Below are 17,947 nucleotides of genomic sequence, written 5' to 3' on the forward strand. Positions count from 1 at the left end.
AACCAAATCATATTTAATGAGGAAGAAAGATAATAAAAAAATTAAAAAAAACACTGCTGCGATGGATTATTCCACCAATGTTGATTTCTAAACTCTTCCTAAGTTTAAAAAGTAGTGTTGTGTTGTTTTAAAATGAATGTGAACTTGTTTTCTTTGCATTATACAAGGTCTGAAAACACCTGAATTTTTGGGGGGTATTTTGACCTGTTACCATTTTCTGCAAATAAATGCTCTAAATGACAATATTTTTATTTCCAATTTAGGAGAAATTTTGTCAGTAGGTTATAGAATGAAACAAAAGTTTCATTCTATAACTCAAACACATAGCCTACCTATGAATAGTAAAACCACTGATCATTTTGAAGTGGTCTCTTAATTTTTTCCAGAGCTTGTATGTATACACACACACACACACACTGTATGTGTGTGTATATGTATGTATGTATGTATATATTCAGAGTTTGTGGTATTCAGACAGTACAGTAAACTGACTACTCACAAATGGTTTAGGAATTTGAGCTGTTAGATTTGTAGCATCTATCAGATGAGTCCAGATTCCATACGGATTACACGTGCTGGTGATTATTTAGTCACAAAAAAAGTTGCCCTTATTAGAAATTTGTTGGATGAGACCTGGTTTTATCTTAGTCATGTTTAAAACTCAACTAAAACTCATTCACCTGCTGACATTTAAAATGAGACCAATAAATCTTTCTTTAATTAATCTAATATTGTTTTTCATTCAATATTGATGTTGTTTTGTTGTTATCAGCCTTGAATGAACACCGTTTCCCACTAGGCCCTTGGCTCTGCAGGAGAGACAGGTCTGTGAGCAAGACGAGTTTAGATAACAGTGCTAGCAACCCACACAGGGAGGGTGAGATGCTGTGAATGTTGATAGACAGCTGAGATTACAAGCAGATGTACTGGGGAGTTTTGTACCATCATGAATGGGCTGACATTTGTGGTTCAGAGATCAGAATGTCCTGACAACTATTGGATAGAATGCAATGAAATTTTCTAAAGACATTCAAGTTCCAACGTCAATAGATGCTAGAGGCTCTAATAATCCTCTCAATATCTGATTAATGGATCGACTCCATTCATGGTTCCCAGATGATGTATTCCAATGATTTTAACTCATTTCACATCACAAGTATGTTGGCTTTTATGCATGGGATGTCTAGACAACGATGGGATAGATCACCAAATTGCTGTGCAGTTGTCTATCTAGATATTCATGGTACCCAGAGGATGAATCTTACTGACTGATCCTTTATTGTAGAATTTAGCCCTTTACTATGAGCATTCTGCAATACAGTCTAGCAATCCAGCACCCTTTAGTATGGCTTTATGGTTTATGTTGTAACTTTGTCTGAATCTGTCTTTTTTTTTTTATCCAACAGGAGATGAAAACTAGCCAGGTAGCTATACAGTAATCTCAGATATTTCTATTTTTGAATGTTCAATTATGCACTTGCTCACTTTTGAGAAAAAAAATCCCTTTGTGTTTCTTCTGGCACCACCATGAGATAGATATTAGATAAATATTTGGTTATTTAAAAAAACAAAAACAGATTGCAGTGTATTTGGTATAAATGTTCATGGTCATCAGAGGATGAGTTATAATAACTTTAGTAAATGTTAGCATGGTGAAGATGCCCAGGGACTACGGATGGAAAGTAGCTAGTAAGCTAAATCCGGTACAAAGCATCTTTTCTCATCTCGAGACTAATGTTATTTTGTACATTGTCCCTGAAATAAATAAACTTATTAAACTAAACTAAACTAAGATAAGAATGCTAACATGCTAATCATTATACCTGATAAGGCTTGCGCTGTCATTGTCAACATGTTAGCGGAGTGGCTGTACACATGGAGGAGTCCACAGAGTTAAATCAAGGGCCCATGGCTCAACCTGAAGCAGACAGTCAGAACATACCTCCCTTCACCCCTCTACCCTCCTCCTCTTCATCATCCTCCCATGTCTGTTTACACAAACATCCCTCCAGGCTGTCATTAGCACAAGATAAGCAGCAGAAACACATGCAAAGACACACATGTAATCTTTTCACAAAGATTGGGAAAGCAGCCTTCGTGATGCCTTATCTGAACATAAATAGACAAAGACGCCAACTCCCGTGTGCCCCCCCTCATTATTCAACGGTAAAGTCTCCAAGAGGGCAACAATTTCCAACCTGCTGACAGAGTCGTCTGCTCATCTTTGTTAAAACACACCTCTGCGGCGGCTAAGCCGAAGGCCGGTTCAGTATTTGTACGTCTGTGGGAAACACCCTTTCAAATTACAATGTGTCATCCCTCCCGCTCTCAGCAAAACACAACCACTGCCCGACTCCTCCAAACGACTGAAGGAACACTGCGGTGTGTGGAGCTGCAGCTAAAAGTGTAAGCCTGTGCGCTTTTTGTTACAGCGTCTGAGGAAGACAATGTGCCGATGTTCTGGGAATATGAAGGGTATAAAATTAGAAAGGAGCTCTGCTCTGCAGTGGAGGCAAACTCCAGAGAGGAAGCAGCACCTGCATGTGCTGGAGGAGCATTTACAAGATCTTGTTCAACTGATACAAAGCTGGAAGAAAATCGACTTTTGAATTCTATTTAAGTAAGACAAGTTAAACTGTCAAAATGGTTTCCCTGGATTGTAATTGTTAATGATCGATAATGATTGTTTGGCTGTGTTCACTGTTCTTACCTATTTTCTTTTATGTAAACTCTTGTTCTTCTTTGCTGTATTTGTTGTTCTCTCTCTCTCTGTAAATGAGGACCTTCCTCAATGGTCTACAAGAATAAATAAAGGTAAAATAAAAAAGAAAGTTTGTCAAAAGGAACACACATCACAGCTCCATACTGCACTGGTTCACACTCACTTTAACCCCAATTTGTTGATGCACACATTATTTAACACTTATATCTGTTTATAGTGTGTTAGAAACTATATAAATCTATATATAGCTAGATATTACAACTATATATTACATCTCACTCTTTTTTCACATTTTATTTTCCATACACTGGAAAAAGAGGATTAAATCATCCCTCGTGACCTCAAGGGTGCAAATCAAACACAGCTGTTTAAATGTTTATGTCCAGTGTATTAGGTTAAACATCAACTCCACAGTTCTATTTTAGTTTACAGTTCTATTTTTCCCTCTGTCAGTGAATGTTCTGGTTTTATTGCGTATTGTTCCTGCAGGCTTTCTCTGCCCATACAAGGTATTTTGTAATCATCCGTCTTTGAAATGTGCCATGTATGTATATAAAAGCTGCTGTGTTGATAGTAAACTACCTGTACTGTAGGTGTTAAATGTGTTTGTCTGTTAACTGTGTGACTTGTCCTTTCGCAGCTTGATTTTCCACTCCAACCTCTAATAACCCCCGACAGGGAAATATATGGATCAATGGATGGAATTTTAATCTCTCATTCCCTCCAAAGAACTAATCACTCATCGTCACTCAATATTTGGAATGATAAGTGTCTCAGACGTCACCTGATAGAGCTGACATAATAAAACAATCATAATAATAAAATGATGGAATGAAACGAGGCATGAGTTCTGGCTTAACAGCTTTGGAGGAGCCCTTCACTCATTTATTCCACACGTTTGACAGTTCAACTTTTACAACCAGGTCACAGAGAGACCAAGAGAGTACATATCACAAAACGTAGACTTCTGAGGAAGAGCGAGGAAAAGTATTTTTCGGACTAAAATGCCTGAGGGGCAGAAAGACACATAACTCAGGAAATGCGTTTCATTTCAAAACTGGATCCCACCTTCAAATATTTTTTAGATGTTTTCAAAGTAATCGAGCAAATCTTTTTCATCAGATCATAAATTATTTGAGACATTTAAGACGAGGCAGTTTTTTTTTTCCCCCAGCTGATATGTGGAAGTAAATCAAGGTATTGCCATGCATTAGCCAATAAAAATAAGGCTTCTTTTTTCCACCACAACACAACTTCCAGGGAGATATGGCATCAAATCCTTGGAAACTTAAGATGGCTTTCTCTCAGACTTAAAACACAAACACATTACAGATATTAAAATTTGGAAAGACTGTGCAGTCTTTGTAAACAGTCACACCGGACAGTGCTTTACAGCAAGTGCTTTGTTTATTTGTGAAAATGTGCTTTCTTGTATATGGCGGCAACAAGGTGGAAGAAGTGAGCTGTTTATAGAGTTTTCCCTGGTGATCCAGCGACGGCTTCAAGGCAGAGCAATGTTCTGCTCAACAGTCTCCAGAAATTGGGGCTGTGCTGCTGGGTAATGCAGCCTGTTCCCTGTATGTTCACAGTTTAATGGTCGACACGTCTCCGACGCATCCTGAGAGAACGCCTCTCGGTCCACCATGGGGGCTTTATTCTTTTTTAGTTCTTTGTCCTGCCGGGGCAGCTGGAACCGCTGTGGCTACCGCGCCGTGACCATCCACAAGCCCAGCGCCACGTTGGCTGCCAGCAGGGCGCTGCCCGCCAGCAGCAGGAAGAAACCAATCAGCTCGCGCTTTTGACGGTCCGTTACCACAGAAACCAGCGTGGCCTCCAGCAGAGCGTTCAGCATCCACTGGCCGTCGAGGGCGAAGCACGGCACGGAGTTGACTACGGCTAACGCACCAGATAGGGACACCACATATCTGAACAGCAGGGCTAAGGACCGTAAATACAGTGACTCATAGATACATACCTGAGCAGTCTGGCCTGTTGATCAGTTACTGATGCAAAGATTAATATAGATGATGATGTCTGATGAAGGGCAGGTGCCCAAAATGTCACGTTTAGTAAATATTCAAAGAGCAGCTTCTGGTGTGTGGTCCAGCACCCAGTATTACAATTTTTGGGATGTGCGTGCTATTTAATTTAATTAAATGACCTATGTTGAATGTTTTTTGGATGTGTTTCTTGTTTTGGTATGCATGTTTGCTACTTGCTGTGAAATAAATTGCCCCTTGGGGATAATAAAGACTTCTGAATCTTGATTTGAAACCGTTTTTTGTAAAAAAAAAATATATATATTGAGATCAGAAATGATCTTGCTTCCCTGTTTTTTTTGTGCGTGTTCTTCTTTCCCTTTTCTCTTTTGGTGCTGCTACTGGAGCCACAATTTCCTGAAGGGATTTCACCAAGGGATCAATAAAGTTTTTAGGTTGGGGTCTATCCATCCATTCACCTACTATCTAAGGGTTTTTGCGAGGGTGAAGTGATGCAGAGGAACCGAGATCAAGCTTGGTTTATATGTTTATAGACAGGAGATAATATGTAATTAATGGAGCACCAACTTGTTTTGTTATGCACTTTTATACATTTCATAATCAAGTTTGTTCTTTTGTTTTATTTTATGAGATTATAACCTATTGTATCTGTTCATATATGAACTTCCTTCTTTGAATTTGCTGTTGCGACCCATGTCAGCACATATATATGCTTACATCATGGGTATCAGATTTTTACATTGACAGCATATTAATCTAAAAACATGATAATTATCACTATAAAGATTTTTGAACAGTACACACAGTACTGGAGTCTCCTATCCTACCAAATGTGATATCATATGTTTTCATTGTGTGTGGGCGACCTTGGCCTCCTCATACACACACATATCCATCACCTGATTATGACACGAGGCTGCGTCCACTAAAGGATACTTGCAGAAGGTCTCCAAGAAGACGGGCAGATCCAGGTGGAGGAACCCGAAGCGGGGCACGAAGTTGGTGAGACTCACTGTGAGACAAAACACAGAAGAGTGTGACTTCACTGAGGCAACAGGGGTTTTCCTACACACTCTCTGTGCGTCATCAGCCACACTGTAAACGGCAATTATCTTAATATCACAGAAACAAGCACACGTCAACTTAAAGGGATAGTTCAACATTTTGGCAAATTGGCCCTGAACGTTACAAGACAGAGTTGTTTTCGAGGCAAATTCATGCAAAACCGTTGATGCGCGTTCTCGTTGGGGGCAGTTTTTCGGCAAGCAGTCTCTGCATTTGCCTTGAAAACAACTCTGTCTCGTAACGTTCTGTCATTATCTCATAGTATGGTGAATGTGCAGGTCACAACTTGTCCACCAGAGCGTTTTGGAGTTGTTGGATTGTGTATTTGATGAGTTTGATGAGGGAAACCAAGAAATCCATTAGCCTCCGTAGCGTAGCTCTGAGCAGCTCACGGCTCTGCTCCGCCGTTCTAAAAATAGCTTGCACTGACAATTAAAGGTAACAAACCTACTCCTAAAACTAAAGGGATTAAGACAATGGGCCAATTTGCCAAAATGTTGAACTATCCCTTTAAAGGAAAAAAAAAAACATTCTTGGAAAAAATGATTTCCCATCATTTTTTACAAATAGCCAGAAAAAGAAAACATGTACAGTATATCTCTATAATAAAATTAAAAGTAGTTATTACATATCTATAACCACAAAAAGCTCAATGTTCTTCCATAAAACAGAGTAATAACAGAGAAGCAAACAGCGAAAGTCACATTTGTCAGCATACACGTGGGACTATACGTACCAGAATACTGAAGGTGCGGCGGGTAGCCCACGAACAGCATGTGCGTGTTGGGCGGGTGCGTGACGCGGATGAAGCGGGTCTGGTTCTCCAGCGAGGGCGTGACGCAAACGCTGGCGGCGCGCGAGTGTGCGGCGCAGTCGTCGTCGGTGCGGCACACCCGCGTCCCCGACACCATCTTACGCACAGGCATACACGCATACTGCAGCAGAGAAGAAGAATGTTGGAGAATCATTTGTTTTGGTTTCTAGTGCTTGTATCTTTGTCCTCAGTATTTATTCCCACATCCCACATCTTGCACTCCCCCCCTCCTTCATGTGTTGATTTTATTGAGCACAAGAGCATTAGATATCTGCAGAGACATGGTGCAGATAACATTCAGGATCTGAGAATCCCATTCGGTAAATCAAAAAGAAAGGACAATAGTTTACCACTGTGTTGTGTCAACAGTTTCTGCTGGTAAATGTGGCTTTGTGTTATAATGAAAGTTCATTTTCAGCAAAGTGGCCAAAATTTTGAATAAAGAGGAACTGAACTGACTCAAGGAAGCGACAAAAATATGAATGACAATAATATATTCAGTGGAAACCTGGTCTTGTGATAAACCAGTCATGAAATCCCCCTGCCACTGTGTGTGTGTGTGTGTGTGTGTGTGTGTGTGTGTGTGTGTGTGTGAGTGTGAGTGTGTCACCTCTCTCTCTCTGCTGCTCCTGCCCTGTGGTTTCATGTAAGAGAAGCAGAGGTCAGTCAGGCTGTTGTTGCTGCAGCAGTCCATCGTTCCATCCAAACGCTTGTAAGCTTAAAAAGAGGAACGGGGGGGGGGGGGGGGCGGGAGAAAAAAAAAAAAAAAGATGGATGGAGGGGAGAGAAGCAGATTGATTAGTTTGGTGTGAGTCGAGCTGGAAAAGTGAAAAACATGAAGGCAACTGTGGATTTCCTCCTGGTGGGAGTGCTGCCTTTTTCCCTCCTTTTACTCAGTGGAGAGATTAGGCGAGAGCAGAGGGTCACACACTCCGTGACATAACTCAGATTATCCTGAAGACTCCAGCTGTGCACAACAACTGACTTAACTCTCTATCTACTAGAATAATTTTATTTACATCCTTTTATTATTATATTTTTCTTCCGACTAATAGACAGACAATGAGAAACATAATACAGAATAATCCGACAATGTGATAAAGTAAAATATATATTTGCATTCTATTTACATCCTATTATTTGCATCCTACTTTTGTAAACACAGTGTTGGTGCTTCAACAAAGGAAAAGAGATACAGACATGAAACACTGCCTGCTGTTTAAATCCAGGTTATGTTTCAGCTCCTTTCTTGAACAAACTGCACAAAATTTTTGATTTAACCTCTGGCAAAGAGCTCTCCACCCATGTTTGTTGGTAGAAATACACAACTACTACTGAAGTGTTTTGGTGGAGGGGTTGTGAACAGGCCTGGCAGGAACTCACTAAATGTTGCAGCAGATCATTCATTATGAATTTGAATGTTGTTTTTTTTCTCCGAGGTCGGTGCATGTTGCATGACGCTGGCCTTGCTGGAGGACTGTGTTCCGTGAATGCCCTTCTAATCTTTTTTTCACCAAGTACAGAATATATATAGAGTTACAGGAAAATCCAGACTGGACCAAACAAAGCATGAATAAGGTAAATGGTTGGATTTATGATGCTTCCCAATTGAAAGTTCCTGATGATTGGTTTCTAAAGTTCAGATCTGAATCTTATAATAATAATAAAAATAAATTGTATTTATAGAGCGCTTTTCACCTGAAGAACAAGTCTCAAAGCGCTTACAATAAAAGTTAGAAATAAAATAGAGAAGAAAAATAAAATAGAAATTAAAAAAAATTTAAAAAAAGCATACCGGTATACCGAATACCTGTATATAAAGCAGACGGCTCATCATTGGTTTGTTTCTTTCGGCTGCCAGGCTCAGTGGGAAAAATATAATCATGTCTTATCCTCATTAAAGGTGGAGAAAGACATCCAACACATGTGTAATATGGACGGTGGGGAAAGAAAAGGGAATGTGTGTCTGTGATGTCAGTGTCACAAATGAAATGACTCAACACTTTGAAACCCTGTTTGATGTTGCAGCCTGAGGAGCGAAGATGACCACAGCTGTGATAGAAATTTAACACATGCTGGGGTTTATCTGTGTGAAGAGGTTTTTTTACATAATGTGACGACGGAGGGAAGACGCTCAAGAAAAACATCCTCGCAACTGAGAAGCTAGACAGAAAATATTTAGGATTTGTGCTTGGAACTATTGATTCGATTAAATTAAATCAACATCAATTGATTTTCTGGCCGTCTACTGATGAATAAATCTTTCGTGCGCAGTTTTCATTTCACCTTTTTCTTTTATCTGGCCTTTATTTGGACATTCTGTACAAGCAGCGCTCTCACCTCGTCCGTGAGCCCAGCTGGGCTGCAGGCTGGCGACAGGGACACAGTATCCAGTCTGCGGGGTGTGAGAGAGGTGAGACAGACAGCTGCTCCAGTCCTCCACCCCCCGGACCGGACAGTCCTCCAGCCCCGTCACGATGTCCCCGACTGACAGACCCCGAGGACCGTTGGCCGCAGAGCCCTGGTCCCAACACACACAAACATAGACTTTGTCTCATAGAGTTCATAAGGGTCAGATGGTTTAAGTACATTTCCTGCTGTTGTTGGTTTTTCTATATTTTACTATCATAATGTTGGGTATTTTTTCCATTTTATTTTTTTGGATTTACATCTTCGTTTAATGAAAATGTTTAAATCCAATTTCAACCCTGTAAAGTTCATTATTTTGAAAAGTGCTTTTGGAATAAAGTTTACTGTTAAAATTATTACAATATGAAGATAGAGGTGATGACTGATGCCTTCAGATAAACACAGAATGGAAAAATTGTTGATCAAATAACTCTAAAAAGAAGTTTTCACTTCACATAATGACAGACAACTGATCAGACCGATCTGGGTGATGAAAATTATTGGTTTTATACCAAAAGTTTAATATTTACTGTAGAGTCAAGAGGAAGGAATAATCATCTTATCTTATTATTAAGAAGGAGAATATGAGTTTGTTGGTTTCTTTAGTGGGTGTAACTAAAGTTTAAGTTGAGTAAGACATAAAATCATGGCGCACTGACCTGCACGACATCAATGACGAGCGCCCCGCCTCCAGTGGAGTACATGGGAAACAGAAAGAGAGGCAACAGGAAGAGGACGACCAAGGCTGCCACACACAGAACAAAGTTGTGCCAGACTCCTACGGAAGAAAAGACAGAGGATTGATTTTAGATTCTCAGCTCAGACAGAACTGAGTTTTTAGTTAATGTTCACTTCTAAAACTTTTAAAACATTATTTAACAGTATAAGAGGCCTGAAACTAACAACATCAGCATCAATGAGTGTGCCCATTCATTTTCTCCATAAAAACTTAATCTAAAAAAAGGTCAATAAATAGGATAACAGCTAATTGATTTTCTGTTCAACTATCTATTAGTTCATCTATTGACTAAAATCAAACTAATTGTCAGCTTTATCATCACAGAGTAACATTCATATTTGAGAATCTGCAGACAAAATATACATTTATTTAACCAATCAATTATAAAAAAAGGTAAACAAACAAGTTATCAACTGATCTACCGTCTGAACCATTCATTTCTTACTGTATAAAGTATTGAATAATGCTGCAGCTGACAATTACTTTAATTACTGATTAACCTGCTGACTCTGTTATTATATTATTTATATTATCGATCTTCAACTGCTTCTAAAACACCAAAAAAAGAAAAAAAAAGTCACTTTACTATAATGTAAGATGAGCAGAGATTTGTGAATTTGTGAACCTAGATGTTTTTGGAAATGATTGACTCACCAGTTATTAAATACTTGTATAACTATGATTTTTTTCATGCCTAGATTGACGAAATCAATTCAATAACTGATAAAATTCTCAATTATAATAATTTATAAGATTATGATGTGATAAGTTTCTGTTCCAAACAGGAAACCGAGTTGAAGTGAAAAGGCGACAGTGGCAGCCTTGACGCTGCTTTACAGCTGTTCTCCATCTTCTCAACATACTCAAAAACTATGGGATGTTGCGGTGAAACTGTAACCACTGTACACTAAAAATAACCCCTCTATACCATCCTCCTAATTATGCAACAAGACACAGGCAGTCGCCCCGAAAAAAACCACAGGAGGAAGCGTCTCATCGCCTGATGAGGTCAAGGCAGCAGCATCGTGCAGCAGAGCACACGCAGCCTCTGGTCAGGGGAAAAGTAATAGCCTAAGATAGGGGAAGATATTTTAAGAAAAATTCTTCCCTCATGGGAAAGAAAAAAAAAAAGAATCTTCCTGTTTTTATGTGTGAATATGTCAGCACTGATGGGAGCTATCATGTGGGGGCAAAAAAATCCCAGAATGCTTCTAATTTCAGGCCTTCAGGCAATAAAAAAAAATCATAAATTTCTGATTCTGACTACAGTAAACAAACTATTACAGTTGCATCACCAATCCCTACGGCGAGCAATAATAAACATGTTATGTGAGTGAGAGCCCCCCCTCCTGCGAACACAGCGATCTCCGCTGTGGACGGAGGGAGAGATGGATAAATAAATAAACACAGCGTGCTGTTATGTCACCCTCTCCCTGGTCTGTCATATGACTTGACTGAATGTCTCCGCTCCATGCCTGCGCTCACCGCCCAACTCATTCTCCTGTCACATTAGTGCGAAGCAGGAGCCTGCAGGAGGTCTCCAGACGCAGATGGTGTGGACGGCGGCTCTTTGCTGCCCTCTGAAGGCTCCCAACCGCTAAAGGAAACTCAAGAACTTCATGTATCCAATTATTTACGGCTCATAAATCGTTCTGACATCCATCTCCCAGCGGCAGAGGAAGTATTTTTGTCATATAGTTGAGTGAAAGTAACAATACCACTCAATAAAAAACACTCTCATAGAAGCAAGTGAATAAAAGTAGTATTATATAAGATAACAGCAGGGCTCTAATCAAAAACTGAACTATTTTTATTTCACAGACCAGACCACACTGAAGTAATCACACATAAACCAGCTCTTACTGATCACCTACGGCAGCCCAGCGGGGACACGAGTCCCATTCATGCGTGAATAAGCGCCAGCTCTGCCAATCAATTCATTAAAATCTAATTTTCTTAATTGCAGTGAAATGATTTGATGTGTAGCAGCTGTCTGCCGCTCAGGAATAATAATAATAAAAAAAGTCATTTTCAGAGTGACCTTCACAGAGGAAAAGAAAATGAAATGAGCATTTAACATAATGCGATAACGGTGATCGCAAAAAATAATCAGGATTATCATCGTCTGTGTCCTGAGCTGTGATCAACAGACAGAATTTTTAAAAAAAGTCTTACCAGCGCAGAAGATGCGGAGCTGCTGCGTGGGCGATATGAGGTTGAGGTGAGTGGTGAACAGGTCCACGAAGGCACCGGGGTACAGCACAAACACAAACATGCCGAAGCCGTTCACTCGCACTTGCTCCCTGCAGGGCGGCGCGGAGAAAGGAGAAAAAAAAAGGATTTCTTTAAAGGGATGGAAACAACAGTGAGACAGAAAAGTAAAGGGTGGCTACTTTGTTATTTTGATTGTGTCATTTTATTTATTTATTTGTTTTTGTTGTTTCGTTTGATTTTCGTTTTGACGTTATCATTGCGTATTTTGACATATTAGAATTTAACATCCCCTCTTGTCTCGTGTTGTTATGTATGTTTGTTTTTCACCCGTTTTACACTTGTATTGTTTCCTGTTTCATGTTGTCTTATCACCTGTATCGTACTATCTAAATAATAAAAAAAGGAAACAATGTCACTGTTAATGGACACCCTTGTATTCAAAACTACTTTCTGCTTAAGTAATTAATCCAAACTGAACCCCTGGTTGTATTCATATGTTTGAATGCACTGGATCACAGCTTTAATGGTCATATTTAGCCAAAATATGATGTAAATGTAAATCTGTGAAATCTACAGAAAAGATGAGAAAGCAAAAAAAAAGAAAAAGTAAAGGGTGGAGGGACAGAACACAGCAGCAAATATCTCAGTTTAAATCTAAAACACCTCCAGAGTGTGTGTGTGTGTGTGTGTGGCCAGGATGAGTCATTTAAAACTAAATCAAGATAATGGCAAAGCTGTATGCCCATAGTACCCACCCATACTGTACTGAATTAAGTCTTAACGGCTGGTGGATGATGGTGGTGATCATCATCATCATCATCTTCCTGCCCGTTGCCATGGTAACATTTTTTTGTGTGCAAGTGCATTCACCTCAGTGCTGCCACGGCGTGGCCCAGCTCATGTATGATTCCGCTGAGCAGCAGGGCGATGAAGAAGTAGGCCAGCTGACTGGTGGGCAGATTGACCCCAGGGACCTGGAGACACACCCACCACCAAGAGGAGACCACACACCACGCACACACACACACACACACACAAACACAAACACACAAACACAAACATGAGCTCCAGTACCATCCATCATGATGGGGTGTATTATAATCTTTTATATGAGGGGATGTTATTACAACATAATGAAACATATCGGCCCCCGGCGCATAAACACCATCTAAATCTTCCTCTACCACTGTTGTGTGTGTTGCTTTGCTGAAGCTGTTGTTTCCTGTGCGGTCTGAATTCCCCCCCCCCCACACACACACACCACACACACACACCCCACCTCCCTCTGTTGATCGTGTGCAGCATTTTCTGCTTCTCCAGCCTGAACACTTGTATCCTATAAAAGGCCCGCTAATAGCTTCCCATGAATCACCTGCACAGGTCTGCAGGGAGCAGCGCTCACATTAACGCGCCGCCATTGAATAAAAAGTGAAAGCTAAATAAGAGCCCCTCATCATAATTGGGGGCTTTTTTCAGCCCCTCGTTTTAATTTTAGTCTCAGTGCGAACATTCAAGGACATTTATACTTCAAGCTGCACTTCATCTGTGAGGCCGAGGCCTGAAAGAAGATACACAATGATTTACAAGTCAGACTTTAAAAAGTGTTTTTGGTACAAAGACATTTTTACAGTTTTTCCTATGGAATGACTAAGTGCCAAGTTAAAGGGAAATGACAACACTTTTATGGACATATGGTGACCTCTAATGGATTACCTGCCTAGGATCTAAGTGAAATTATCCAGAGGCCGCTACTTATTGATGTATAGTTATGGTTATGCATTGTAAATTCTGAAAATAAAAATAAAATCTGATTATTATAAAAAAATGTTTTTGGATGTCACATGTGTTGTAATTTTCAAACCAGCAGTTCAAAACATCCTCTGTCACCTGGGCGTGGAAGTCCAGACAATATCTCCCGGTGATGGAAGAACAGTTCCCAAGAAGGGCCGGACATGTGTTGTTCATTACATAGGTATGCTGCAGAATGGGAAAAAGTTGGACTCCATTCCATAAACATCCCATCTGGCGTGTACTTACCACCACCTGCAGCGCCTGCTGACCTCCGATCCGAGGGTTGTCTGTGGTCATCTGAGCCACTGTCTGCTGCAGCGTTCTTATCAGCAGCACCACCGATCCCACCATGGCCACTATACCGAACACCAGACCGCTGTTGAACCTGGGGGAGGTATAAAGTCGACACAGCATTGGGTTTATTTCAAGTGGTGCAGTCTGGTCTGACTTTATGACCATATAAATATAGCAAATATATCTCAGACATGAAATAAAGCAAAGGACTGTATCAGACTAAAGGTTTTGGAGCAGTCAAGTTAGAACTGATTAACTCATACAACCTGTTTTAATGCTGTTTGTATACATTTGTGATTAATAAATATATATATATTTTTTTTTTTTCTTCAACATTTTGGCAAATTTGCCTATTGCCATAATCCCTATAGTCATAGCAGTAGGTTCATCACCTTTAATTATCGGTGCATGTTGTTCTGAGATCTGCGGGGCAGAGACGTGAGCTGCTCAGCTAACACTGTACAATGTGCAGGTCACAACTTCTCCACGAGAGCATTTTGGAGTTGTTGGATTGTGTATTTCATGAGTTTTGAGGGACAGGGGACCTGTACCGTTCACCTCCATTGTGTTTACTGAGCAGCTCCGACTCTGCCCTGTGGATCTCAGAACAACACGCACTGATAATTCAAGGTAATGAACCTACTCCTATAGGCATTATGGCAATAGGCAATTTTTTTAATTAGACTTAGAGGACTACATTTTTATGTAGTCCTCTAATACATTTTTGTATACTTTGGGAGCATACACTGTGGCGAGTCCCCTTCTTCTTTTCTTTTTGTCGTTTACCTCCCTGGACTCAGCACCTGGCTACACCAGGATGTGTGTGAGCCATTTTCTTTGTTCAATAGGCAAATTTGCCAAAATGTTGAACTATCCCTTTAATATCCAACTGGTAGTCCTTCAAAATGTTTCAAAAGCAGATGGAAAAGCAAATGGAAGGGACAATAAGGACAGAACAGAAACAATAATGGATAATATTAGTAGTTTATTAATGAAATAGCTGTTCCTCACCATAGGTGAAGGGCGTGGGGGTTGATGCGGGCGCAGTAGGCAAACAGCCGGTTGAACATGGTGGTCTGCCAGCGCAGGTGGAAAGGAGACAACATCAGCCCTCGACTGGCCAGCCATGACTCGTAGCTGATCCGGTGTGTCGCCGACGACTGCGGGACGGGGACAGAGTCAGTGGGACACTCTCTTATAATAATGATAACTTCATTTATAAAGCACCTTTCAAAAAAACCTACAATTGCTTTACAATGAACAAGACAAACAAAAGGGGAGAAAACTAAATCAGAGAATGTTGTCATTATTCTATACACATACAGTATTGTGGAAAGGTTTTAGGTTCTGTTGATATTGTCGTGACAGTTGCAACAGATGGTGCACTACCTGCAGAGGCCTGAGTGGTATTACATAACACAGAGACACAGACAGGTTTAATCCACAGAAGAACGCCGTCCCTGCAGACTAACATGAGAAATTGAGGAGAACTGATGCCTTTTAAAAGAGAAATGTTTTGGGTTTTTTTTCCCCCCCCTGTCTCCTTCATTTTGCATGAAGTCAGCTGATACTCAAACCTGTTGAGATTAAAACCTTTCCACAGCACAGTGGGTATTTATCTCAACTGTCCACAACTAACTAACCACACCGGATGTGTGACTGAATGCTGAAACTGACTCTCCAGATAAACCAAATGATGTGGACAGAAGAACAGGGAGTGATGAGAAATACTACCGAGATGATAAGGCACTGAACGCAGCACACAATCACACGCTGCAATTATCGACCTGACGTAATATGTTGTCATTATGATTCATGCTAACATTCAAATAGCTTTCCATTCAATTTGCTATTTCCTCTCTGTCTTTTAGGAGCATTAACCCACATTATGGCACTATAAACGGAATTATTACATTCAATTCTCGCAGTATTACAGTCAACAGCTTATTCAAATGTCAAACACAGGAACAGACACTCACCCTGAGCAGTGTGTCGGTCAGGTAGACGGCGCACCAGGCTGCCATCACACACACCAGCAGAGGCACGGGGATCATGGTGCAGCCGTGGACTGGTTCATCCGAGCAGCGCCGTCTCCATCTCCCTCCGCCCGCCGTTCGTCACGCACTCAGCCGCGGTCACGCACGTTCGCCGCCGCATTAAAAAAAAAAGAAAAGAGTCACCGTTTCATTGTTGGTACTAAAGACACGCAGCGGGGGTTGTTTTCACAGATGCTCTGCGTGGAAATGAAATGAGCGTCACGGCTGCGCGACAAACTCTTCCTGTTGACCTTCCTCTTCGTCGCTTTTTATAAGCAGTAGCGACCGAACAGCGCCTCGCTGCCTCCGCCTCGTGGTCAACTAGAGGAACTACAACTACAGATTTCACCCCTTCTCAACAAACCGGATCTGGAATAGAAGGATAGACAGCAAAATGTAACTTGTGCCAAACATCAGGCTGGGCAATTGGCTCGAGTCTGACCTATATACATCCCGAAAGTAGCATGTGACACTCATGCTGTATATTTGGCCCGTGAAACCAGGGATGTCCTGGTCCAGAGGAAAACAAACATGATATAGCATTTAATGCATTTAATTTACTCCCACCTAAGCATCAGCAATATATTAAAATAGATGTATTAAATACAATTTACATTGGGGATTAATTTAGACCATTTAGGTAGCTAATTGTAAACATTGTAAGTCAACCAATGTAACATAGTAGTAGTAGTAGGCCCTAGTAGTAGTATTTTTAACAGTAATTTCGGGGGACAGCATTAAAAAGATGTTTAATAAATTAGTTATTGACAGGAAATAATTGGCAACTTGAGAAGAATTTAAAAGACAGAAAGAAAGACTGTGCTCCTAAAGGTAGACTAGGCTACCAGACCTTAAAAATGGAGTCCAGAACAATCAATCAGAGTTTGCACAGCTACTTTCCCTAAGCTGTGGCGATAAAAAGGCAACAGTGCGTCCAGATATTGGATTTTGTCCCAGTAGAAAGGTCAGGAGGGTAAAAGGACACCAATAAATGTGTATGGCCTGACTCAGATGCAACGCGGAAACTTGCTCCGGGGCTGACTCATTAAGCCATAAATGTGAACAGGGAACATAAACCTGCTCCTGGACGAAGCTTTGTGTGGATGGACTTCATATCGACGTGGTCACACCTCAATGTCCAACAGAGACTCTTAGTATACATGTTTGAATTCAGTGTAATGATGACATGGGATATACTAACAAACCATTAAGAAAACAAGCTCACACCTCATCATTCACTTGGCTGCATTTGTTAATTTATTCTTCAAGATCATCACTCCACGCCTCTTTTTTATTACCCAATTTAAATTCTAATCTAAATCCTTTCCTATAGCTCTATAGCTCACCCACCCCTAACCTAGCTGTCCCGACCTTAAACTGAGCTTCTTCTCCTAAAATGCTCTTTTAATGAGTTTAGAGAGACTCTCACATCATCACACCCAAATAATGCAGACACTGGGAATGCATGCAGTCTGTTTATCGGCATGGGAAAGTGAAGTGTATGAGGTATTGTCATTTCATTTTGCTTTAGGGTGCATATTACCAAAACACATTTGCAGTTATGTAAATCATCCAACACTTGACGCAACAAACTAAAGGAGGAGGGTTCAGTGGACTGTCTGTGCCCATAGACCAAGGCATCTCACAACAGTGTACGCAAAATGTGAAGTAGCAAACTATTCAAACTGTGATTACAGCACAGCAACTGTGTTTATGTGCTGTTGTTTTCCTAATGAAGCTTGGCCGCATGCTTCCTGTGAAACCTCATCTACCTAGGGGCAACATGATTCAGCTTTATCAGGGAGAGGTTAGGACTGCCCCTGTCGACAGGTAGGACCAGTGTCTGAGCTGGATTTGCATAAT

General features: G+C 40.7%; 1 protein-coding gene across 1 annotated transcript; it reads right to left on the reverse strand.

The window, feature by feature from the left end:
- Window positions 1-3,593: 3,593 nt before the first annotated feature.
- mbtps2 (membrane-bound transcription factor peptidase, site 2) lies at window positions 3,594-16,332 on the reverse strand. The gene is made up of 11 exons (XM_085763849.1): window positions 16,028-16,332; window positions 15,060-15,208; window positions 14,001-14,139; window positions 12,834-12,937; window positions 11,925-12,052; window positions 9,670-9,788; window positions 8,942-9,122; window positions 7,212-7,318; window positions 6,524-6,722; window positions 5,659-5,734; window positions 3,594-4,647 (listed from the first exon to the last, which is right to left on the reverse strand). Exons 1-11 carry the CDS (start codon window positions 16,100-16,102, stop codon window positions 4,425-4,427), a joined length of 1,500 nt encoding a protein of 499 aa, XP_085619975.1. The 5' UTR covers window positions 16,103-16,332; the 3' UTR covers window positions 3,594-4,424.
- Between the last annotated feature and the right edge of the window lie 1,615 nt (window positions 16,333-17,947).

This window comes from Trachurus japonicus, chromosome 20 (genome assembly GCF_045865225.1).
Source record: "Trachurus japonicus isolate A0001 chromosome 20, Traja_1.0".
NCBI lineage: Eukaryota > Metazoa > Chordata > Actinopteri > Carangiformes > Carangidae > Trachurus > Trachurus japonicus.

Coding starts and splice junctions, on each gene's coding strand:
- mbtps2 (XM_085763849.1), bottom strand. CDS start 16,102: ATGATCCCCGTGCCTCTGCTGGTGTGTGTGATGGCAGCCTGGTGCGCC. Junction 15,209..16,027: donor TGACCGACACACTGCTCAGG/GTGAGTGTCTGT, acceptor CCCGTCCCGCAG/TCGTCGGCGACACACCGGAT. Junction 9,789..11,924: donor GCTCCGCATCTTCTGCGCTG/GTAAGACTTTTT, acceptor TTTCTTCCGTAG/GAGTCTGGCACAACTTTGTT.